This window comes from Corythoichthys intestinalis, chromosome 7, assembly GCF_030265065.1.
Source record: "Corythoichthys intestinalis isolate RoL2023-P3 chromosome 7, ASM3026506v1, whole genome shotgun sequence".
In the NCBI taxonomy this organism is placed as follows: Eukaryota; Metazoa; Chordata; class Actinopteri; order Syngnathiformes; family Syngnathidae; genus Corythoichthys; species Corythoichthys intestinalis.
The window spans coordinates 14,088,232-14,113,140 of record NC_080401.1 but is presented as its reverse complement, the minus strand read 5'-3'; the positions used below and the strand labels follow the sequence as shown (position 1 = coordinate 14,113,140).

At 39.8% G+C, this 24,909-nt stretch overlaps 1 protein-coding gene across 1 annotated transcript in view; it reads right to left on the bottom strand.

Annotated features, from left to right (window-relative positions):
* Nucleotides 1–24,909, bottom strand: part of insrb (insulin receptor b) — a 165,936-nt gene that overhangs the window by 29,938 nt on the left and 111,089 nt on the right. Inside the window, exons 5-12 of the mRNA XM_057840121.1 lie at nucleotides 13,904–14,043; nucleotides 13,661–13,805; nucleotides 13,138–13,352; nucleotides 11,968–12,094; nucleotides 11,624–11,874; nucleotides 9,232–9,399; nucleotides 8,953–9,151; nucleotides 4,211–4,343 (exon numbers count right to left, since the gene is read on the bottom strand). Coding sequence (XP_057696104.1) covers nucleotides 4,211–4,343; nucleotides 8,953–9,151; nucleotides 9,232–9,399; nucleotides 11,624–11,874; nucleotides 11,968–12,094; nucleotides 13,138–13,352; nucleotides 13,661–13,805; nucleotides 13,904–14,043 — 1,378 coding nt within the window. The remainder of the gene's footprint in view (nucleotides 1–4,210; nucleotides 4,344–8,952; nucleotides 9,152–9,231; nucleotides 9,400–11,623; nucleotides 11,875–11,967; nucleotides 12,095–13,137; nucleotides 13,353–13,660; nucleotides 13,806–13,903; nucleotides 14,044–24,909) is intronic.

The window sequence follows — 24,909 nt, the reverse complement described above, 5'->3', positions numbered from 1 at the left end:
CTAGTTTATATACAGTCCATAGCGTCCAGGTGAGTTTGTTTGAAAATAATGTACTGTTTTCCTGCTGAATGCGTATTATCATACATATATTTTTTCGAAGATGTGGTGATGTCCTTGTAAACTCTACAATTATGTACTCATCTGTCAATAATCTTTTGAAATTGTTGGAAACCTTTATTTATTTATTCATTGACTAAAACTTTAGTGTAAAGGACAAAAACATTTTGAGTAATTGTCGACGAAATTGGTCTGAGTTTTCATTGACTAGAACAGTACTTCTCAAATGGTGGGGCGCGCCCCCCCAGGGGGGCGCAGAGCGATGCCAGGGGGGGCGCGAGTGACCTCGGGGAACATGCTTTTTTTTTTTTTTTTTGCCGTACTAGAATAAAGTGTACTTGCACATCCACTCCGTGGGTGGCAGTGGCGCTCTCATTTTCAAAGTGCGTGCAGTATTTTTGAAGTAAGCAAGAGCACACGGAAGAGACTCATGCAGAGCTGGACTCACGCAGCGACCCCACTGTAGTGACGGGATCTGTCGTTCACTTGAGTAAACGAATCCATTCCGGTTCGTTCAGTAAAACGATTCGTTCAAACGAATCGTTCAACGAATCGTTCGCCCCCCTCATCTCCCTCCCCACCCAAATGAATCGTTCGGTTAGTGAACGGGAAGTGACGTTGCCGAACGAATCACCAAAGACCGCTTCGCAGTATAACTGAACGGGAAGTGACATAGCTTGGTCCCTCCCTCTCTTGCACATTGACCACTCGTCGTAGTTTCAGAAATGAGTGACAGGCGATATCATTCTGCTCTCAGAGACAGCCTCGTCTCCCTCCCGCTGCTGCAAAAGCGAGGGAGAACTTCCGCGTCGTCTGTCCTAGTTCTATGGGCTCAAAGTCATGGCTCGTGCTTGCATTTCGAATTAGGACACGGTTAAACATTTTCCTTTTGAGGGGGAAGTCGGGGTTTGGGGTCGGGGGCGCACGGACTTTCTTTAGCATGATCTTGCTCACATATACAATGCTGCTGCTAACAGCCAACGCGGCATGCCTGCTGTCACGAAAATAAAAATAAATCGAAAGTTTAATTTCTAATTATGGAACGGCCAACACATCATATTAACCTCTCGCTCTGTTGTATTTTTGTTTTTTATTATTAAGATGATCGTTTTGAATTTTTGCACTGGTATTAATAAATAAAATAATCCGGTCAGCTCCCCTGTCGTCCCCGCATCTCAGATCGTCAAATGCTGACGAGAAATAATTGTTTGCTTTATGATTTCGCCTTTCTACTCTCATTAGTCTGTTAAGAAAAATGTAGACATATTGCGACATCTCCCGTGTCCGCGCGCTTTGTTTTTGGGGCGCTTGAGTAGCACATGATGGACGGATTGACATAATTTGTCAAACCAACCGACACCCTCTGACACGGAAAAAAAAAAAAACACTCGGAAAAAATTGACATGTATATACAGTTTCATTGCAAATCAGTATTATGGTGATCATACTAAATATTATTTTTTTTCTGTGCACATATGAGGTACATATCGCTGCCATGAAGCCTCCATATAGTGACAGTTCTCTGCCCGCTTCACTGCCGTCACGCGACCGCAGCTCAGGTTTTGCTTGCCTCGTAGCTACGCGTTTTAAATTACTGTAAATTTGATAGTATATCGTCATAGGCACAGTCCCGAGTCTGTTGAGAAAAGTAGAACACTAAACCATGCTCGCTAGATTTCTGTGGTGTTTTTGTCTTTTTGAGCAGCATTTGATAGGCTCCACGTTAACAAATATGTGACAAAGTCGTTTCCTTTCATTTTATGACTCGTTCACCGCATAGTCATTACTGGAAAGTCAAGTTAGCAGCAATCTAGGTCAGGAACCGGAGGACCGAATCACTGAACGGGAAGTGACAAAACTCAGTCTTTCCCCCCTGCCTGCACGCTGGCTGCTTATTGGCCACACGTGGAAATGAGTGACATACGCCATGATTCTGTTTCCGCTCCCTCCCCTGCCCGCGATGAGGCTGGCGTCTGATTGGTCGTGTGCGATGTCAGAAGACGCTGCCGCTTGCTCAACGCCCTCCCACGCAGCGAACAAGCGCCACCAACTTCATAGAACGAATCAGTGCAGATGGTGATTAGTTCGGTCTCGTTCACCCAAACAATTCGTTCAAAAAGAACGAATCGTTCGCGACCGATACAACACTACCCCACTGTCTTTCTCACGTGTCCGGCCGAGAAGTGCCGTTTTCGGCTTGGGATCGTCACGACCACCGCCCTCACCTACGGTTCTCCCTCGGCCGCCGAGAATGCGCTTTTTTCGGGCCGTTTGCCTTTGACTTTTAATATAGTGGGAAATGAGGAAAGACCACTGTTTACTGAGTCTAAAAATGATTATAGCGGAGAAGCCAAATCAGTTAAGACGCCACTTAAAGACATTAGACCTCAATCTCATTGACAAGCCGCTTGATTGTTTTTCAGCGAAAATGTGCCGAATATTGCCAATTGTCACAATCGTCCCGCTTTGTCAGTGTTATATCAGTAAACCAGTGAGCACTGTGGTGAATCAGCGAAAATAAAAACTTTCCTTCTGTCCAGAGACCTTTTTCCCCCCTTCTATTCAGTTTTGGGTTTTTTTCGGTCAAATTTTTTGGCATGTTGTCCTGAAGAGTAAATGTTTCTAATCAATTTGAATTTGTTATTATTTACTGATTTTATTACATTTTATTTTTCAGTATCAAATGGTCAAAAATGTACCTTGAGTGTATTTTTACAGTTTGGATGTGACTTTTTTTTTTTTTTTTTTTTTAACTTCAGGCAAATTGATGCGCATTAAGTCTTTTCTGTTACAAGCAACACAATGTTAAAAAAGTTATACTTTATTATAAGTTGATCTATGTTACTTTTTTTCTTTAATAGAAAAAAAAGGACACAATGTTAGGCTGAGGCGTACTTATAATAGTAATATAGACGAATGATACTATTTACAGTGGCGGCAGAGAGTTGGGGGGGGGGGCGCGAAACATTTACGTCTTCCTTGGGGGGGTGTAACAGAAAATAACTGAGAAGCACTGGACTAGAACAAGACGTGTTCGATCACATTTTGAAATGACTAAAATATGACTACGACTAATAAGTACTTTTGTCCAAAAGACAGATGAAAATTAAAATGGCTGCCAAAAACCACACTGGATGTGAAGAATCCATATTATCTTCCCGCCAAACTGAAATGATCATGTGTAGTAAGCAGTGTTGTTAATAACAGTGTTAGAGCATAACAGCGTTTCAAATGGCTTTATTTTTTTCAGTAGTGAGTAATCTAATTAATTACTTTTTTCAGTAGTGATTAATCAAATTCATTAATTTTCTCATCTTGGCAACGCCGTTACCGTTACTGATGATGTAAAGGCATGCGTTACTACGTTGGTTGAATGATGCAAGAAAAGTCTGAGAGACGAGAGGGCAGAGTGGGAGTGGGGAGGAGTTGTGACGCCGTTGCAAACGCGATGCTAGGTGCACCTGACTGTAGCCGATAGCCTCCAATCTACCCCCAAGTGACGCTAAGGTAGATATCATATTTATATTTAACTAGATGCGAAATGACAGACATGGCAGCTTTCGCACTTGTATAGAGAACTAGATGCGAAATGATCGACTCACTGGCGTTAGTAAACAGCTGCCATCTTAAAGCAGTCGACTTCTCATGAAGGCTCTGTTGTAGAGAACCTTCCTCGCGAACCTCAGTAACTTTTTATCTAAAATACTCCTAAATCAGCAAAATCTTGAGTTGAATCTATCTTTAATGATGAAACAGTTTTAAAACTTTCACATGTCCTAGTAGACAGATGGGAACTAATGCAATAACGGGAGCAATTTTAACAACTTTAACAGTTGACTGAGTCACAACATTACAGTGAATGACTTCCAAACATAGCAAAGGTTACTGTGTTTTTGCTTGTTTTTTTTGTTTTTTTTTGGGGGGAGGGACATGAAAGGTAAACCAGTTACTGTGCCAAGTAACTAATTACTCTTACATTCAGGTAACTAAGTTACTAACTCAATTCCTTTTTGGGGGACGTAATTTGTAACTGTAATTAATTACTTTTTTAAAGTAAGATTAACAACACTGCTTGTAAGAACTGCCCTGATTTTTAATTGTTGTTGTTTTTTATTAAAGGTAAAACTAAACAACAATAATTTGATAAACAGACCTTGGTGCCTTCCTCATCCTCAACTTTAGGTGCGGCTTTAGTAGAACCGTTGGGAATGCTGGGCGCTGTGGGGAGAAGGAAAGGCAATTCGGTGGCATTGGCAACTCCCACTGATCGTCGTCGACGTGAAGGTCTGGGAAAAAAAAAAAAAGTTTAGAATAGAACAACATTTTTGAAAAAGGAAGATTAGAAGAAGAGATAGTGCCGATAGGCTAGGTGTGAAAAGTTTAGAAGAGTATAGAATATTTTCTTATTTATTTTAACTTATTGTTCCAAATATGTGTTGAAAAATTAAAAATCCTGTTCAATGGAAAAAGTTTTTTTTTAACCCATATATCTTAAAGTAACACATTTTAGAGCTGTAATTGCAATACCATGATACCATGAAACCATGATATTTTGGCTTAAGGCAGACATGTCGAAAGTCCGGCCCGGGGCCAAATGCGGCCCTTGGTCAAATTTCATCCGGCCCCCAGCCTCTGTCATAAAATCAATAATGTCTGGCCCGCACATAGACTTAATAAATTGGTCAGCAATACTGCTACCAGCATATAAAGTAGCTTACACAGTAAATGCTGCTCCTCATTTACCCACTAAAAGCAACATTACCCCGTGTAACTCTTTACTCCCAATTTTCTAAAATGGCGACAATCAACAACAACAAAAGTTGACTGCGACGGCCGACGCGTCAAGGATAGGTGGAAATTGGACTATTTATTCACTAAAATACGCAACAACTGTCCCTGCCTCATTTGCAAAGAGACAGTCACTGTTTTTAAATAGTTCAATTTCTGGCGACATTACCAAACAAGACACACTGACATGTACGACGAGATTACAGCGAAGATATACGTAGCGAGAAATTGAAGCAACTTAAAGCTAGTTTAATTTTACAGCAGCAGTATTCACAAAAGCCCGAGAGTCGAAGGAGAACGCCACAAAGGCTAGTTGCGAGTTTGTTGAAATTATTAATTTAAAAAAATAATAAAGCAAATGTGCCACAAGGAATGGCTTGCCAAAATTTGCTTAAATACATTGTTCTTCGTAAAGAATGTCAGCCAAGGTCGGCCCCCCACATTTTTACCACACCAAATCTGGCCCCCTTTGCAAAAAGTTTGGACACCCCTGGTTTAAGGTTATCATAACGTCAGAATACCATATCGGTACATGCCTATACTGTACTACAGACCAATTACTGGCGCTGATATTTTGAAATTTGATGTATATCGTATCAGACTTTTTGTTAATAATCCAACCGGCCGATATGAAAAAAATATTTAAAACTGGGTTATTTCGGCTCAGATGCCTCTCCTACCTGCTGTCACTTGCACTAGTATTCACCCTGTCCTCTGATTGGTTAAATGGTAAATGGAGTTACACTTGAATTGCGCCTTTCCACCTTTTTAATGCCCGTAAAGCACTTCACACTATATCCTCATCTACCTACTGGTGACGCAGCACCAGGAGCAACGTGGGGTTTAATATCTTGCTCAAGGGTCCCTAGACGAGGTCATCAGGGCTAACCTTTTAGAGCCATTTCTCCCTCTCTCTCTCTATCCAGCATTGACATTGTCGCTTGCTGACCGTGCTGCCTCCTTTGTTAACTGTCTCCACGTTTTTCTGTTCTCTGCCTATCTAAAAGCTTCCTGTATGCCGTTCTTGATCTTCCCCTATTGTGTCGACCCTCTACCTTTCCTTGAATTATGTCTCTCGCCATGTTGCACTTTCTGTTCCTACATATGTGTCCAAAGTGAGACATTTTCTTTTCAATTATTGCTGGTAGAAGTTGTCTCTTGAAGTTTAGTTCTTTGAGAATGCTTGAATTTCCAGCTTTCCAGCTGACTCTCAGTAGTCTTCGGTAAAACCACATTACTGCTGCATGTATTTTCTTTTCCTCTTTCTGTTTAAAAGTCCATCCTTCTGCTCCATATGTTATCACTGTAAAAATGAAGCTCCTTAGTATCTTGAGTTTCAGGGCATTGCTTAATGTTCTATCTTTCCAAATGTTGCTTAGCTCGATCATTTTCCTTTTTGCTATCCCAGTTCGTCTATTGATATCTTTCGTGCAGTCTGCTGTGTTGCTTTTAATTGAACTCAAGTATTTAAAGCCTACGACCATCTCTAGTTATTCTCCGTTGACCGTCAGCTGTTGGGTCTGTTGTTGTCCAACGTGCATGTGTTTTATTTTGTTTTCTTAGCATTTAGCTGCAGGTGTTTGTCTTGTCCTTTTTTGTTTCGAGAGTTAATAATGTCTGTTGAGCTATTTAGAGCTATTTATTGAACCTTGTATTCAGAGATGTTTCCGAGTCTAGCAAATTCAGGCACTTCTATAGCTTTTATTTTCCATTTGTGTGCCTTAATAAACATGCTTTAGGCATTTCAAAAAAGGTACAGTGTTTGCATTGTTGATTTTTTTTTTTTTAATGGCAATTTTTCAACTTTTACTGCAAATGAATATCCGCTCCAAAAATTGGTTATCGGCCCCTCTTACTACCAATAATCAGTATCGGTCCTGAAAAACCCATATCTGTCTATCTCTATTCTGTAGTCTATTTTTAGGCCTACTACTGTGACAGACCACCTTCTAGCTACCACTAGATGGTATTCATGAGCTAATGTCCACTTCCTATGGTCATAAACCTACCTCCGCCACTTTTTGCATGATAGATCAACTCTCAAACTGGAACATCTCTTTAGTTCTATCAAAGTGTCATTAACTAGACTGTACTTCTCTTGCCAAAAGGTCAATAGTGCAGGACTGAGTTAAAAACTCGGGCAGGTGGGTGAAAAACATCTTACATCCTCTTGCGTGATGAAAAACAGGACCACGGAGAGGTCTTTGTGCAGTGCAATGCATGACACTGACCTATTCCACCAAGGGCTCCAAGTCCTGCTGAGGTGTGTGTGTGAGGTCCACTGTGTGTGTGTGTGTAGGTGTGTGTGTGTGTGTGTGTCCGAATGGCCGTCTGCATGACTGCATCCTTGACTGGCGTGAATGATAATGTCCACAGTAATATCTCCCGTAGGGGAGTCGCAACAAACCGTGTGCGTGTGTGCGTGTTTCAAGTGAATGGGTTAGCTGTACTGGGGCCTCCAAATTCAGCACCTCTCACCCTGAGCCCACCCACTGTCCTGCCCAGAACAAAAACAAGTCCACATAAATGACACACAAACATTGAAGGACAAAGGAAAGCTGGCACAGAGCTGCGGTAGACAAACGATGGGTGATCTCGCCTGGCCTCTGATTGTCTGCCATGTCGCGATCTGGCCCAAAACAGGATCAAAGTATATTTTCATATTGCTCTATCTCAAATTTTCCACTCTTTTTAATTAAACTGCTCTGCATGTACTGTACACGAAAATTGAAAGACACCAGCAACCTACCTGATGAAACTCAAACACGCTGCGTTCTAACGCCGGATTTTGGTGGAAATACGACAAAGGTTTTACTTCATAAAAGCAGGCAGGAGTGTCTCAAGAATTATGTGGTTGAGGATTCAAGGCAATTATTATATTAAATAGCACCATGCATGCACTTTGAAACGTTGTGTGTGTGTGTGTGTGTGTGTGTGGGGGGGGGGGGGGGGTGTCAATGGATAAAATAAGTGAAACTCTGGCTTGAAATATTTACGTAAAATGAATGATAAATGGTCGTTTTTTTTTTTTTTTTTTTTTTTTTTTTTTGCTTTTAACCAAGAATTTAGACAGTTTTACTTTCATATCTATAGAAATTCCGCGATTTAAGCATTTATTTACAAGAATTTTCAACTCAAAAAGCCTTTTTGTTTCGTGACGGCCGCCATGTTCAGCTTTACAACACCGTAACTTTTGCTTGACATATTTACGTAAATTGAACGATAACTGCTTGTTATTTGCTTTTAACGAATAATCGTTTATGTTCATAATTGTAGAAATCCCACAATTTAAGCATTTATTTACCAGAATTTTCCACCTAAAAAGCTCTTTGTTTCGTGATGGGCGCCATTTTGGATTACACAACCCCGTAACTTTTGCTTGAAATATCTACATAAAATAAACGGTAACTGCCCGTTTTTTTGCTTTTAAACAAAAATCTAGACTGTTTTACGTTCGTATCTGTAGAAATCCCACAATTTAAGCATTTATTTACCAGAATTTTCAACTTAAAAATCTCTTTGTTTTGTGACAGCCGCCATGTTGGATTTTGTATCGACACAATACTGAAATTCAACCTAAATAAGTTGGGATTGTATTTAGAAAAATTCAAATTTTGCTCTTGGTGAGTAGAATTATGATTCTGCATGCTTCCCTCAAGTATTAAGTTTTTGATGAGAAAATTGAGAGATTTATTAGCTGTTGAAAACTTGCACTAAATTTAAAAAATATATAAGTTGCTATTTTGTGCAAAACTTATATATGTTAAATATTGCTAAGGACTCTTAAAATATAGGTGGTAATCTCTGCATTTGGTGATTTTTGTGCCTCTACCCAAACATTGCAGAATTTTATAGCCATGTTAAGTTATTTCATACGTATATAAAACATTTTTAAGAATATAAAATATTATTATTATTATTATTAATCATAAAAAAATAATCTGGATTTTATTAGAGAACGATCTAAATTTTTTTCCACTCTTTTTATTAAACTGCTCTGCATGTACTGTACAAGAAAATTGAAAGACACCAGCAGCCTACATGCTGTGATAGCCCTGTCACTTTTAAACAAGAAATGAGTGTTGACATGACACTTCTGAAATGTACCTGCTTTCAAAGACTTCATTGTGAAGGTAGTTTTCAAAGGTCTTGCGAAACTCAATTTGCTCTTGGTCCTTCTTAAGCTGAATGTCAGTCTTTGGGCATGCGCAACACTTGTCTCTTGTGTTCGGCACGTCCGTGTGGTTCCACTTCTGCTCTTCATCGCTGTCCAGCTGCGTCGGGGTCCGGGAAGGCAGCTTCATTCCTGTAGAAGTACCATCGGAGAGCGTGACAGGCAAATCGGATTTTTCCGTAAACATCCCACACGCTTGGTTGGATACCGACCTTGCAGACAGTAGTCAAACTTGTAGAGGTCACTGTCCTCGGGTTGCTTGCGGCAGATGACCCGGTAGTGGGTGATGTTGCCGTTGGGATTGGTGGGAGGCTTCCACTTGAGGATTATTTGAGAGGAGGAGTTGGAGGAAGAAATGGGATCAAGAGGCACTGAGGGCTCTGAGGAAGATGAAGGTAGTCAAACATTAGGGCACAACATTCTAGAAATGTCTGGCACGCTCACACATCATTGATTTTCTCCCTCTACTATCGCTGTAGGAAGGTAACCTGCAGAGTTTTTGTCCCCCAACGGCACTATGAAGCAATAATTTGAATGACTCAGTCTTTTGTGTTTGCACATTTGTGTGCATGTGTGTGCAAATGATGATAGTGGTATTCTTGCCAAGTGTTTCACTCTGTTCAAATGATCAAATCGGCAGCAGGGACAGGCCAAGACACATTGGCTATTAAAATGTAGCAAGAAAGCACCCCGCTACAAGGATTCAAACAATGTTGCGCAAACAATTCACGACAATTTCGACTAATCATTTACGAGTGAGGGCAATTTTGGTTTTGCCTCAAGGATACACAAAATGCTTTGTGTATGCGTTATATTGCACACACATATATTGTTTAACTCATTCACTGCTACTGACAGCAAAACTGTACAGGTTTGATCTATTTGAATTGGGATGTCTGGCTTAGAATGACCATGTTGCAGCGCCATTGACAGCAGTTACATCAGTAGGAAGGTTGATCTACTTAGTTTCAGTGTTTAGTGGTAGTATGCTAAAGCTACTGTGTGGTCAATCTACAAAAAGTTCAACCAGATCTGGTTTGTCCGTCACCATCAATGGTAGGCCATAGACTCCACCATCAGTTGACAAGACAACTTCCACAGACATTGCACCACACCTTCCCGTAGAGGGCCGACTCAGGCAGAACATTGAGTTGGCTGTCACTGTGATAAACTCAAACACGCTGCGTTCTAACGCAGGATTTAGGTGGAAATAGGACGAAGGTTTTACTTCATAAAACCAGGCAGGAGAGTCTCAAGACTGATTTGGTCGAGGATTCAAGGCAATTATTATATTAAATAGCACCGTGCATGCACTTTGAAATGTTGTTTAAAAAATAAATAAATAAATAAATAAATAAATGGATACATTTTGTGTAACTCTGGCTTGAAATATTTACGTAAAATGAATGATAAATGGCCGTTTTTTTGCTTTTAACCAAGAATCTAGACTCTTTTACCTTCATATCTGTAGAAATTCTGCGCTTTAAGCATTTATTTACAAGAATTTTCAACTTAAAAAGCCTTTTTGTTTTGTGATGGCCACCATTTTGGATCACACAACCCCGTAAAGTTTGCTTGAAATATCTACGCAAAATAAACGATAACTGACCGTTTTTTTTTTTTGCTTTTAAACAAAAATCTAGACTGTTTTATGTTCATTCATATCTGTAGAAATCCCACGATTTAAGCATTTACCAGAATTTTCAACTTAAAAATCTGTTTTGTGACAGCCGCCATGTTGGATTTTGTATCTCTAATCAATAGCGAAATTCAACTTACCGTAAATAAGTTGTGGTTGTATATAAAAAAAAAACCTCAAATTTTTTCTTTTGTTGAGTAAAATTAAGATGATTCTGCATGTTTCCCTCAAGTATTAATTTTTTGATAAGAAAATTGAGAGATTTAATAACTGTTGAAAACTTGCACTAAATTTAATAAAATATATTAAGTTACTCTTTTGGGAAAAAACTTATATGTTAAATATTGCTAAGGACCTTAAAATATAGGTGATTATCTCTGCATTTGGTGTTTTTAGTGCATCTAGCAAAACATTTGAGAATTTTATAGCCATATTAAGTTTTTTCATACTAGTATAAAAAATAATCTGGATTTTATTAGACAACAACTTTGATTTTTTTTAATGTCGCTGCTCATGGAGATTCATATATGCCTAAGGGGTGGGGGTGCCTGTTTTGGTTTTAGGTCACTGGTGGCTTAGGTTTTGAAAATATTTGAATTTTGAGTTTTTGAAGATAGGCCCCCTACGGATTGGCCCCGAGCCCAGTCAACTGATAGTGATGTCTATGGGTAGGCAATGAGTTATGATAAATCTAAGGGATAAATGTACGGTAAAGCAAAGAGTCCAAAGTTTAATTACAGAGATATAATATCTAGTTCTACTATAAGTGAACTTCAGTAACTCATTCGTTGCCTTGACGTCTGATCCATTTGAACCTATACCACATCAAACCAATGGCATTGAAACATGATAATTCATTGCCATTCCTCCAGGTTCAAATGGATTGGACATCTGTCATCATCAATAGCAATGAACAAGTGATCAAATCCTAAACTTGTATGCTACACTTCAGCCGTGTTACTCACTAGAGGCATTGGTACGGACGTAGATGATCTCACTCTTGGCCCCCTTAACCTGATGCTCGTCAGATGCAGACAGTTGGGTTTTGACCATAATGGCATACTGAGTCCACGGTTTGAGGGGCCAAATGTAATGGTATGGCTTTTTCTGTTCCGTGTTGTCGGTAGTGCGTGGCGGTGGGTCGACGTCGGCGATCATCCAGCTGTTGGAGCCACAAGCATCCTGCCCATCTAACTCTGTCACATTCATGTAGGGCCTAAAGGAAAAGTGTCCAAGGTAGATTTCATATAAACACAGACACGGTCAGACCTCCTCAATTAAAAATGAACACAACGTGTCAGACGCTTACGCTTCTTTGTAAAGAACCATGAAGCCCAGCAGGTCTCTGAAATCTAGCGGCCAAAATGGCTCCCACCTCACATAAATCTTATTTGACGCTGTCCTGATTTGTGTAAATTCTAGTCGTTCAGTTTCACCTAAGGGATAAAGCAGATGTAAAGCATTTATCTTTGTCTGGGGAAAAAAAAGAACTGTTCCTTGTGCACTGCAAATTTATAAGTCTTAATCAAACAATTTTTCTTGAATCCAGTCAAATAATTCCCTCCATCTTGTTTTGAGTGTTAACAACTAGTTAACAGATTAATGCACCAGATTATTCCACTTACTTTAAAGGGATCCATGGACAGAAAGACTTGTAGTTCTTAAAAGATAAACGTTGTTATGAGTTAGTCCGGTAGTTTTCGTTGAGTGACAGTGACAATCTATGTCATCACCCCGAGCGTCCATAAAACATGGCGCCATCCGTAGGTCAAAACATGTTCTAAATATTATAGATTTTTAAATCAATGGCAATATCTTAAGTGTTTCTCATAACATATTTTAGTAAAAGAGAACAATTGTGGCTTATTAGAGCCCACAAGTCTTTAAGTCCGAGGTTCCCTTCAAATAAATATTACTATTTGTTCTTATTAAACCCATACATCTAAAAGTTGGTAATTTTTCCACCTAAATCAAGAAAAAAATTGCTTTCAGATAATGTTTTGGGCAATATCTATTCCTCAATTAAGAAAATTTCTGACAAACATGCTTTTTTAAGATTAAATGTACAAATTTATTGCTTAAAATAAGCCTATTAAGCTTATATTCAGCTTTTTTTCTTATTTCAAAAATCTGAGTAAAATTTAATTAAAGCACTGGCAGATAATTTCACCTATTGCTAGTAGATTTACATTGAAAACAAGGGAATTTAACTCGTTTTAAGCAGGTGTGTTTTTGCAGTGTGTGATTATAGACAGATGGCCTAATAAGTGGCAATAGGTAATTAAACCCTTTCTATAAAAACAATCACAAAAATATCATTGAATAAAATTGAAATCCTGTGTGGCTCTATCATCAATATAATACTTGAAATAACTAAAAAAAAAAAAAAAAAAAAAAAGGGGGGGGGGGAGGAGGGACTTTACTTATAATTAATTAATTGAAAAAACGTTTCGTGCCAAAAACAATCACATCAACTTACAAGAGGCTTGGTCACCGTTGGTGCGAGCTGCAATATCATTCTTTTGGTTGCGCTCTTTGGTACCTGTCACCTTCTCCATATTGCTGATTTCGGACATGCACAATTTGGAGTTGTAATGGAAGAAGGTGCGCCCGCGCTGGATGGTAAGGTTGTGTTTGGACCAATCCCAGAGCTCACGCAAATTCTGGTTGTCCAGTGCATAGAAAGCGTAGATGCTGAAAGAGATGGAGTGATGCCTTAGATCAGGGGGGCCCAAGCTATTCCACATCGGGCTGTAGTGGGTGCAGGATTTCTTTCCAACAAAACAGGACAACACATTTGCACCGATCTGGTGTCTTATAAGTATAATCAGTTGATTGTAGTTTTTCTTGTTTTAGCAGAATCCTCATTGGTTAAACGGTCTGTGCTCAATCGGTAGGAACAAAAAACAGGACCTACAGCGGCCTTTGAGGACCAATTTGGACACCCCTGACTTAGATGCAAAGAAATAGAATGAGACGGAGCGAAAAGGGAAAAGACTTACTCGCCCTCAAGATGCTCTCCCCTGATGATGCGCAGTTTACGGAGGAACGAGAGGGACACAAGGGCGTAGGCTCTGCGAACTGTTAAGTAGCCTGTGATCTCCTCAATCTGACCCAAACTAGCCTCCAGCTCAGCAGCTATATTATCTGCAAAAATAAAAGTCAGTTTAATTAGTCAAATCCGATATTTGCTCTGAAAAGCAAAGAAATACACAGCTAACTACATGATGGCCAAGTGTACTCACTCCCGCCTCGAATCTTGATGATCATGTTGCCTTGGAGAACAGTGCAACCTCTTAAAGCTTGGGCTGAGGTGACCGAGTCAATGGTTTTATTCCCCACGCAGAGTTTGGGACAAAGGCCTACGCACGGCGAGCATGTCAACCTGCATAGAGCATGAGGACAGTCAATAAAAACATCAGCATCCTAATGAGGGGTAAGGGCAACACTTGCTGACATGATACTGATCGATACGGATCAATACTGACATCAGAGGACTTTTTATGCATTTATTCAAAAAGGGATTACTGTGTTCAATATGTTTTGGAGAGGAGAAACTCCAGCGGAGGAAATGCCAGAGGTCACTAGGAGAACGCTTTCAAACATTTTGCAGACACAAGGGCAATGAACCACACATATACCATGACATTTTAGCGCCACAACAAATTTTAACTTGACAATGAATTCAACGAAAAAGGACAATGTGGGTTTTATAAACAAGAACGTTGTGCTTTCTGGTCTGAGGATGTTTTTTTGAGAACATGTTTGTTTTCGCTAAGGTTGTTATCATTACCGAAAACAAATGAACGCAAAGATGAAAACTAGAGTTTAAAAAATAAGTTGTTTACTGAAATTAACAACTATAGCGATCCCTCGCTACTTCGCGCTTCAAACATCGCACCCTCAGTCCAACGCTGCCCCCCCCTCCCAAGTTAAATAAATAAATAAATAAACAGAGTATTTTATAGAGGCGTGCGAAATGTAAGATTCTTAGATTATTCGCAATTCGGCCGAGGAAGATTCAAGAACAATTCACAAACATCAATATACTGATTACTGATCTATGCCAAATAAAGCTGAACTAAAACACAGTCAGCACCATCTTCGGAACGCAAGGAAGGCACCGAGTCGTTTAGCGTGTTAAACACTAGCAGTAGTGTGTTGTGTGCTGTTCTAAGCAGTGTGAGTGCATTTGAGAGGACTCACTCAATGAAGCATTTAATAAAGAATTATACTTTGGGGAGAAAAAGGGAAAAATATGTCGTATATGTATCGCTTTCCAATGCTGAATCTGAATAAATACATTGAACACACACACACAAAAATAATAACAATAATAATAATTATAAAAAATGAAAAACCTCTGACTTGAAAACAATGGGCACTTGGCAGAGTACACTCTGAATTGGCTGTCAGCCAATCAGAGGTTACAAACTAATAATTTTTTTTTTTTTTTAAATGAATAAAAAGCAAATCAGGCTTAAAAACAAAATACCGTATTTTACCGCCTATAAGTCGCAGTTTTTTTCATAGTTTGGCTGGTGGTGCGACTTATACTCAGGAGCAACTTATGTGTGAAATTATTAACGCATTATGATATCATTTCACATGTTATTTTGGTGTTTTAGAGAGATACTGAAGGTTTGGTAAACTTGTTAGCATGTTCTTTATGCTATAGTTATCTGAATAACTTAATAGCTATGGCCACGTTCGCGTTCTGCCTTTGGCAATGTGTGTTCAATTGTATTATTGACTTTTTTATATTGAAATGCATGCTTTTAGTTTGTGGCGCTTTCACGCCAACGTGGGGGCGCACTCGCACTTGTTTACGTGAATAAGAGCGCTCACACGCCAGAAGAAGACCGACAGCTACGTAGCTCTGACTGAGTGGGCGAGTTAGCGAGAGAGAAACACTGCTGCGAACCTACGTTCATTGTTTATGCTTGTAAAATATCTCTACAGAGGCAACACCCGTGTGTATCATCTTTTCTGTTGTTGTTGTGTTTTCCACATGCGATCGGACACTTAGAGCCAGTTGTGTGGTTGTTTGAACGATGCTAGCGAACGCATGCTAACCGTTTGTGTCATGTCATTGCTGTAAAAGCACCTAATTATCATTTATTTACGTCGATGCGAACCTGTTTGGTATCAAGGATGAAATTGATTCAGCAAATTATACGGACGTCCAGCATCGTCATTTGGGAGTTTAGCCCGCTGAATAGTCAGGACCGAGCCGTAGCGTCCTGGTGAGGACAGTATATTCGCATGTCGTTGTTCATGCAATGTACACTGTACACTTATTCAGCATGTTGCTCTCTATTGTATTTTTATATTAAATTGCCTTTCTAGACGAAATGAGTGTTCTATGTGTTGGATTTTATCAAGTAAATTTCCCCCAAAAATGCGACTTATACTCAGGTGCGGCTTGTATATGTTTTTTTTCTCTTCGTTGGGCATTTTGTGGCTGGTGCGACTTATACTCAGGTGCGACTTGTAGTCCGAAAAATACGGTAAATCAAGTACAATTCCATTCGGGTACATTGAACATCTAACAAGTTGATATTAAAAAAAAAAAAGTTGAATGACTTAAGCAAGTTGTACAGGTTTAGTACTAAAACAAAAGTTTTGCTTTTCTTTGGCTTTTTGTAACATTGCTGCCACATGTTTCAAAAAGAAGTGTTGAGAGAAACATGACCAACGTGACAAATTCCTTCTAATTCCATGACTTCCTATGGGGGAAATTGTTTTGATATACTTATCAGAGGCTGGCAGTCCCTCTCTTTTGGTACCCTTTACAACTTTTCTGACTCTTGGAACTAATTCATTTGCATACTGGTGTTAAGCTGAACTGTACTGCTATTATGGAGAGGAGTCTAATGACTTTTATTAAGACCTGGTTTAATGTTAGCATGAAGAAATAGACAAACAACTTGCTGTTTTATTTTAACACTAAAAAGCAAAAACAAAAAACTACAACTACTCAAGTGCGCAGACTGATTGGAAATGCATTGGGAGATGACCCAATGGAATGAAGCAGGAATGTGTTGTGATGTGCTGGTGTGCGTTGGTTGTGAGCGGGCATGACACAGCACTTCCAACACAACAAGGCCTAGAGTGTTCTGAGGAATTAAAAGCCCTTTTTTACACTGCTTGTAATAGAGTGAAAAAGAGACAAATCTGCCATAACAGTGTGTCATTCTGAATAACGCAGCAGTGAATGGGACAAAGTCGACCCTGCAATTTTCTTCCTTCCCAGGTAGTACTGGAACTATAAATTTGACAAAACTTTCTGATCATCCGACACACTGAAGTTGTGAATTGTAACACAACTAATTATCTGATGATAGAATGCAATGTTGCTGAGTGAAAAAATACAAGTTTAAAACTAATTCTATTTGACTGGCTTCTGTTTAAAAGAAATGACACCTCTGATGCAGCAATTATTAGTCTTACCTACATAATATGTAGGACTTGTAGTAGTCATATAGTATTTTACTAGCAGCTGCAGTTTTGCAATGTAATACGTATGTGGTTCCACTTTGGTGTAAAACACATTTGCATTTGCAACTTCATGCAAAAGACAAGTATTTCCAGCCCCCCCAGTAAAATGTGGTCTGTTATTTAGCCCACCTGGCATTCATATTTCTGTTTCAACAGTGGTTGTTTTTAGAGTGTTTTACAAATAAAGACTTGAGTTTATGTATTATGTATGTATGTTAAGTATGTTAAGCGTTTTCCCTAACATTTGTTGATTGAATAAGAAATTCTAGCGTTTATCCATTCTGTATTCATTTTTCATTCTTGCATCTCATTAAATAATTTGTGTATTGGTTCGTTATACGTTAAAATAAAAGTACTGTAATTTTATAAGCTGCACCCGCCGTATTCAGCAAGAAAATTGTATTTGTTCAAATACAGTAGAGGTCGGGAACCTATGTCTCGCAAGCCATTTCTGGCTCTTTAGATGAGTGTAATTGGCTCTCCGACAACCTGTAATTTTAAAAGTGGAACAGGCTGGCCTGTTTGACATGAATGAGCTGTGATGAGCTGATGGTCCATTCACCTAGTTTTCTTGGACCTTCGAACATACCAGTACAGTATGTTGCAATGATTTGCTTCAATTCACTGCCAATTGGTGGTCCTCCTTTCGCGGATTGGACGGAGATAGCTGTTAGTACAGATCTCGTCTCGAGCGTTAAGTCTCTGCTCAGCCAGAAGTGGGGTTGGCCCCTCCCAACTCAATGCCGAACGAACTGGAGTATATAAAAAATGAGCAGGGAAAAATTAAACCACGAAAGTCAACTGCGTGGTACGTGAAGTCACAGAGGCGTACAATCAATCAATTTCACTTTCTTGACTTTTTCGCCCGTCAAAATTGTCGCCACTTTCGGGAAAGCGAGACTCACGACACGGCTGCCCCAGCAGGCTCCACCTGTCTCGGCCACTGTTATGGCCTTCCTTGGTTCCACACCGTGTTTTTATTTGTTATTTTCCGAGTGGTGAGTGTGCAATTGAGCAACGGTTGTAAAATCCCAAGTAACGATGTCAGGAATTAGTTGTTGTTCTCTAAAGGTTATTTTCAATCACAACCTGGCGACGACTCCTAAAAGCCGATCATGCCCTCATCCTCACTCCCGCATGATGTGTTCAAATGCGCTCACGAAAAAAAACAGTGATCACAAAAAACAGACTAGGACAAGCTGGCAACAGAACTATACATACACTCACCGGCTACTTTATTAGGTACACCATGCTAGTCACGGGTTGGACCCACTTTTCCCTTCAGAACTGCCTCAATTCTTCGTGGCATAGATTCAACAAGGTGCTGGAAGCATTCCTCAGAGAGTTTGGTCCATATTGACATGATGGCATCACACAGTTGGTGCAGATTTGTCGGCTGCACATCCATGATGCGAATCTCCCGTTCCACCACATCCCAAAGATGCTCTATTGGATTGAGATCTGGTGACTGTGGAGGCCATTTGAGTACAGTGAACTCAGTGTCATGTTCAAGAACCAGTCTGAAATGATTCCAGCTTTATGACATGGCGCATTATCCTGCCGAAAGTAGCCATCAGACGTTGCGTACATTGTGGTCATAAAGGGGATGGACATGGTCAGCAACAATACTCAGGGAGGCTGTGGCATTCCAACGATGCTCAATTGGTACCAAGGGGCCCAAAGACTGCCAAGAAAATATTCCCCACACCATTACACCACCACCACCAGCCTGAACCGTTGATACAAGGCAGGATGGATCCATGCTTTCATGTTGTTGACGCCAAATTTTGACCCTACCATCCGAATGTCGCAGCAGAAATCGAGACTCATCAGACCAGGCAACGTTTTTCCAATCTTCTATTGTCCAATTTCGATGAGCTTGTGCAAATTGTAGCCTCAGTTTCCTGTTCATAGCTGAAAGGAGTGGCACCCGGCGTGGTTTTCTGCTGCTGTAGCCCATCTGCCTCAAAGTTCGACGTACTGTGCGTTCAGAGATGCTCTTCTGCCTACCTTGGTTGTAACGGGTGGTTATTAGATTCACTGTTGCCTTTCTATCAGCCCGAACCAGTCTGGCCATTCTCCCCTGACCTCTGGTATCAACAAGGCATTTCCGCCCACAGAACTGCTACTCACTGGATATTTCTTCTTTTTCGGACCATTCTCTGTAAACCCTAGAGATGTTTGTGCGTGGAAATCCCAGTAGATCAGCAGTTTCTGAAATACTCAGACCAGCCCTTCTGGCACTAACAATCATGCCACGTTCAAAGTAGAGCAGGGCGGTAAACCGAAAATTTACCGCCACCGAAATTCTTAACGATGACCGACGTAATTTTGACCATGTCGGTAAATTCGGTAAATTAATAAAACAAGAAAATATAGTCTTTTCATCCCGCTTTGATTCTGTTGTTCGTCTATGTTCATTCCCCTTTAAGAAAGCAGTGAATGTGCTTACGTAGGGAGTCACGTGATCATCAGGAAGCCAATCAAACAAAAGCCCGGTAAGCTAACGCTAGCAGCTAACGCTACAAGCAAAACGTGATGGAGTGTGGCTTAAGGGAGGTTCACCAAACTTTCAACCGACATTTAGTAGACTCTTGGTGGCATCCAGACGTACTTTCACCCGCTGTCCTCCTTTGTTCTCACGATTTCCGGAGATGGTGCTTTCAGTGCTTTCTACTGGTAGCCAGGCTAACGCTAGCTAGCGGCTAACGCTACAAATGAACGTTATGGAGTCGGATAGCGGCTCTAACCTTGTCGAAACGGCTGAACTTAATGAGTGGATTGGGCACGAACTGCATCTAGCAATTACTATGTGGCGTTATTTTGTATCTGTCTGTGTGTGATTCCTCTGATAGCTTTTGTGATGGTAAAGCATTCAGCATAAAGTACAATCCAATGGCGAAACTTATAATGACAGAGAAACGGCCCCAGCTATTTTTATTGTACGTGCATTTATTAAAAAAATGCACTGGGGGGAAAAAAACCCTTAAACCATAAAGTAAACACTTGTATTTAATAATTATGTCACAGCAGCCATTAACAATAAGTTGTCTTTTTGAAGTGTACTGTTCAAGCTGCAAGTCATTTGTGTTACAATTACATGTTTGCACAGGCATATTGATTTTGACAATGTACATTGTTCAAGTCATACACGCTGTTATAAATGTTCATACTTGAATTCTTATTGCTTACAATACATTTTTATAAACTTAATGTTTAGACTGCATGTACAATTGTTAAATACAGTATATCAAATTGAATGCTGGTAAATAGATCAACAAGAAATAGTTAATCTGTATTTCATGCATTGATTCAGATTTTCAAATTATATAACAGTCCGCTTGGGCGAATTTATCGTCATTTATCGTTATCGAGATAAATCTGCTCAATTTATCGTGATACATGTTTAAGGCCATATCGCCCAGCCCTAGTTCAAAGTCACTAAAATCACCTTTCTTCCCCATACTGATGCTCGATTTGAACTGCAGGAGATTGTCTTAAACCATGTCTACATGCCTAAATGCACTGAGTTGCCGCCATGTGATTGGCTGATTAGAAATTAAGTGTTAACGAGCAGTTGGACTGGTGTACCTAATTAGGTGGCTGGTGAGTGTATATGTATACACACACACACAAACACCCCCACACACAGTGATACCTCGACATACGATCCTTTATAATATCCGACATAAAATTTGACTTACCAATTGTTTCGACATATGACGACATGCTCGAAATACGACGAATTATAACAGTACCGCAATTTCATTGTTTTCTCCCACGTTGCATTGTTTTCTTGTGTGAGAAATCAACATGGTTCCCAAAAACATTAGTGGAGGTGGTGAAAACAGGAAAAAAGAGAAGTTTAGCATTGAAATCAGTGAACTGGGTCGACAATACTGCAGAAATATATCGACAATCTTGACAGTTCTCCGACGACCTCCGTTCGCCAGTCTTTATAAATTAAGGTTATAATTATTATTATTGTAACATTGGCAAGGAATTCGCCAGCTTCGTCAGGTTTTTAATCATTTATTTCAGAACTTGTCCAACACAACACGGCTACTGTCCGACGTAGCCGGTGCCAACAACAACCGAACATGAGAAGTGAAAGAGAAAATTTTAACGCACCTCTCTCACTCTGTCGTCAGCCACATGGTGCATTCAGAAACCGCATACAAAACACAACTGCAACATTGGAACCCGATTCCTTACGTGTTATTATTATTATTATTATTATATTATCCTTCCGATTTGTATTTATAATTTATTTGTTTTGCTATGTGGAACTGCTGTTTGTTATTGTACCAGCAGCATTTATTAAGGATTTAGCGTAGGTTTTTGGGCTATGGAACGAATTAATCAAATTATAAAGTTTTCTTCCGGGAAAATCCCGCTCGACATATGACCATTACGACTTACAAACCAAGTCCTGGAACGAATTTAATTCATATGTAGAGGTACCACTGTATATAGACGCACACATACACACACCCACACACACACTGTATGGCTCTCGTGGAATCATACTTTAAAATATGTTGGGCGTTTTGGTTCCTTTCGGTCAAAAAGGTTCCCGACCCCTGACATACAGTATACAATACAAGCCAGTAGTTCTGCATTTCTTTGATTGATTAATATATTTTTTTCTTAAATAAAAACAAAAAAATAACAATATTCTACATACACATTTTAATGTTGAATGTTTGATCATAAAGCTTGGTAAAATCTTTAACGTCAGCTGTATTTAATTCTATCAGAGCGTGATACAGCATGAACCTACTTTGTTTTATTTGCACTGCTAAAGATACAGGCGCGATGTTCCTAATCCTTTACACATACGCACATACTGTAAACGCATACACACGCAGAGACAACAAAAAGTGAGACACCAGCTGTAGTGCCTGACAGAAGTTTTAGTCTTTCCCTCTGAGATGCGTGAGCGGCGTTCTCCCACTGCAGACATACCGTGCTTCTGCACGTAATCACATACATGAGCTTGCACTAGGAAATTTGGTCTCCATACTGCCGCCTTTCAGGAAATCCATTCACAAAAGGCGGGCCTCGTCTAGCGAGCGGCCCGAGCAACTGCATGGAGGAAAATGTTTCATTCACAAATGAGCTCTCCCAAAAGAAACATAATCCTGCTCTTTAATTCTAACTGAAGCCTTGACAGCTTTGCCTCAAAAGGTTTGTGTCTATAGCCATACTGATATCTCCACTCATGGCCATTGTTCTTCCAAATGCAGCCATAAAAATGGAAGGATTTGGGGAGTCTCTGGAGAATTTATTATTGTTTATGCAAATGTTATTATCAGCCCCTTTCTCTGGGAAGCACACCCAAGAGACAGACAACTACAAAATTCTTCAACCCTTCAACTCCCATGTGCCCTCCAGCACCTGGGGCTTATGATGGAAGTCATGTGAAAACTGCGGTTGTGGATTTTTACATCATCCCCGAGTGGGTCAAATGGCCCATTAAACTTTCCTGAATATTAATAATTGAAAATGAGTTTCCATCACTGAATATATCCCTGTTTCCGCTTTATGACTTATTAGGAAGTGGAAATACTCTGTAATGATCACGATTAAACAATGGTATGAGGCAAATCTCAAAGGTATTTTGTGCCCCCTTTCCTTCCACATGGAAAATCATATATTCAGTTCCTTCAGTAGTAACGCTCTAGTTGCAATGTAGAAAGAGAGAATGTTTTGGCCCGTTGTAGTGAAAAACACAGACACACAGGCAGACAGCAGGCTCGGAGAGCAGCTTTTAAAGGGCCAGTGTTTATCTGTCCGGTTGAACCCAATGACTTGGGCAACGGTGTCTGGTAGAACCATCTGGAATACAGGATGCAGGTCTGGCGGAACCCAATTGGGCAAATTCGTACACAACACCATTCTCTTTTACAAATGCGGAGGCTTACTGTCTACACATTATCTAACAGGAACTGTAATACTAAAGGGGCAAAAATTTTGTGATATCTTTCCAAAACAAAAAATGATAGCCACAATAAAAAGAAGACAGGCATTTCTCACAATTAACATGACTGGAGTGTCTCAATATCACTCATTAGTGCGTTCCACCCAAGTCAATGGCACTGAAAGATGAGCGTTCACAGCCAGTCTTCCCTGTTTAAATGAATTGGAAATCTATCTACATCAATGGCAGCCAAAGAGTTAATAATAGGGCTGTCCCGATTGCATATTTTTGCAACCGAGTCCAAGCCACCTGATTTTTAGAATCTACTGATACCGGGAAAAAATTGTTTTTTGTTGTTGTTGTTGTTTTTTTTTTTAAACAAAAGTTACAAACATGTTACAGAACTGTACTTTCTACAGTACTTCTTCCGCTTTTTCCAGGAGTGTTGCGGAGTGTAGAACGTATATATTTTTCGTATTTTAACTTTTGGCAATGCCATTATATTTCCGGAGTATTTTGTTAGTTTTTAGCCCTTAAAGAGTAAAACATATGTATAACGGAAAACATATGTATAACGGAAAACACGGACAAGACTGACAGAGCAGTTTCTGCTCTTGTAACCCTCCATAAACTGCTGTATTTTAAGCTCAAAGAACTCTTGTGTTTGATAGAACAATGTCTATGCTTCCATAGCAGATTCATAGCCCATTAAGCCCCCGAACTATTTTTAATTTGTCCCTTTTACGCTGGAAACCCCCGTTTACAGACGTTGCGCAACAGCTCTTGTTTCAACCCAGCCATAAAAAAAAGGTAAGTTTTCTGAAGGTGCACCAGCACAAAATGTTGCATTACCATTAACGCAATGACATATGAGTGACTCCACTCAAATTCACTCACGCTTTGACAAGAATCGCCTCTAGAAAACGAAGATTGACTAAACGATGACGAACACATATGTGCCTTTGATCGTAGAGCTACAGAGCCTTCACCCACCAGATCAAAGCTACAAACCTGTCAATCATCATTAAGTTTCAGTAGCAAACTCCAGCTGCACTGCTGACCAAGAAAAGCAGCAGGATAGAGAGTGATAGGGTGTACGAGCATGAAGCTGAAAAACAAATTTATTTTTAAAATTAAAAACCCGATCCTCTGAAAAATGGCTCGATCGACCCGATCACGTGATCGGATCAGGACATCCCTATTTAATGACTTAATTATGACTTGACTGTACAGTCCCCAAAACGGAAATTACGTATTTATGACCCTAGCTGTATAAATTCAGTATGAACTATATACTTAAAAAATATAACCATTACATTGTAGATAGAAAAAATAAGCAAAAATGTTTTGTTTTTTTTGTAGAAAGTGTGTTTGAGCATCCCGCCATTCAAAATCGCTTACTCTCTAAGAAAGCCCCCATTTCCGTTCGCCTGGGGAAGTATGGCTGACATTTAATGCAATGTTCTTTTCGGGTCCTGATAATCCCCAAGGGCTGGTATGCAGAGGGAGCCGCTCACTCTTCTCTACGCATACACATTGAACAATCTTTACCATTGTCCATTGGGTGTACTAAAAGCTTATTTACGTGTTTACACAGCTCATAGTTAGCAAGGTTGGAATCACTTGCACACAGGTAATATCTTCAATTATTTATATACCGTACTAATATACTTGCTGGAGATATCTTCAAGGTAACCTACTCTTATTAGAAAACCAATACAAAAAGCTGCCCTTTTAATTCCCTCTTCAATCGGTCTTCCTCTTCCACACCCGACTAACGTCTGCTCTCATACGAAAACTGCTCTTCTTCCTACTAAAGACTCATCT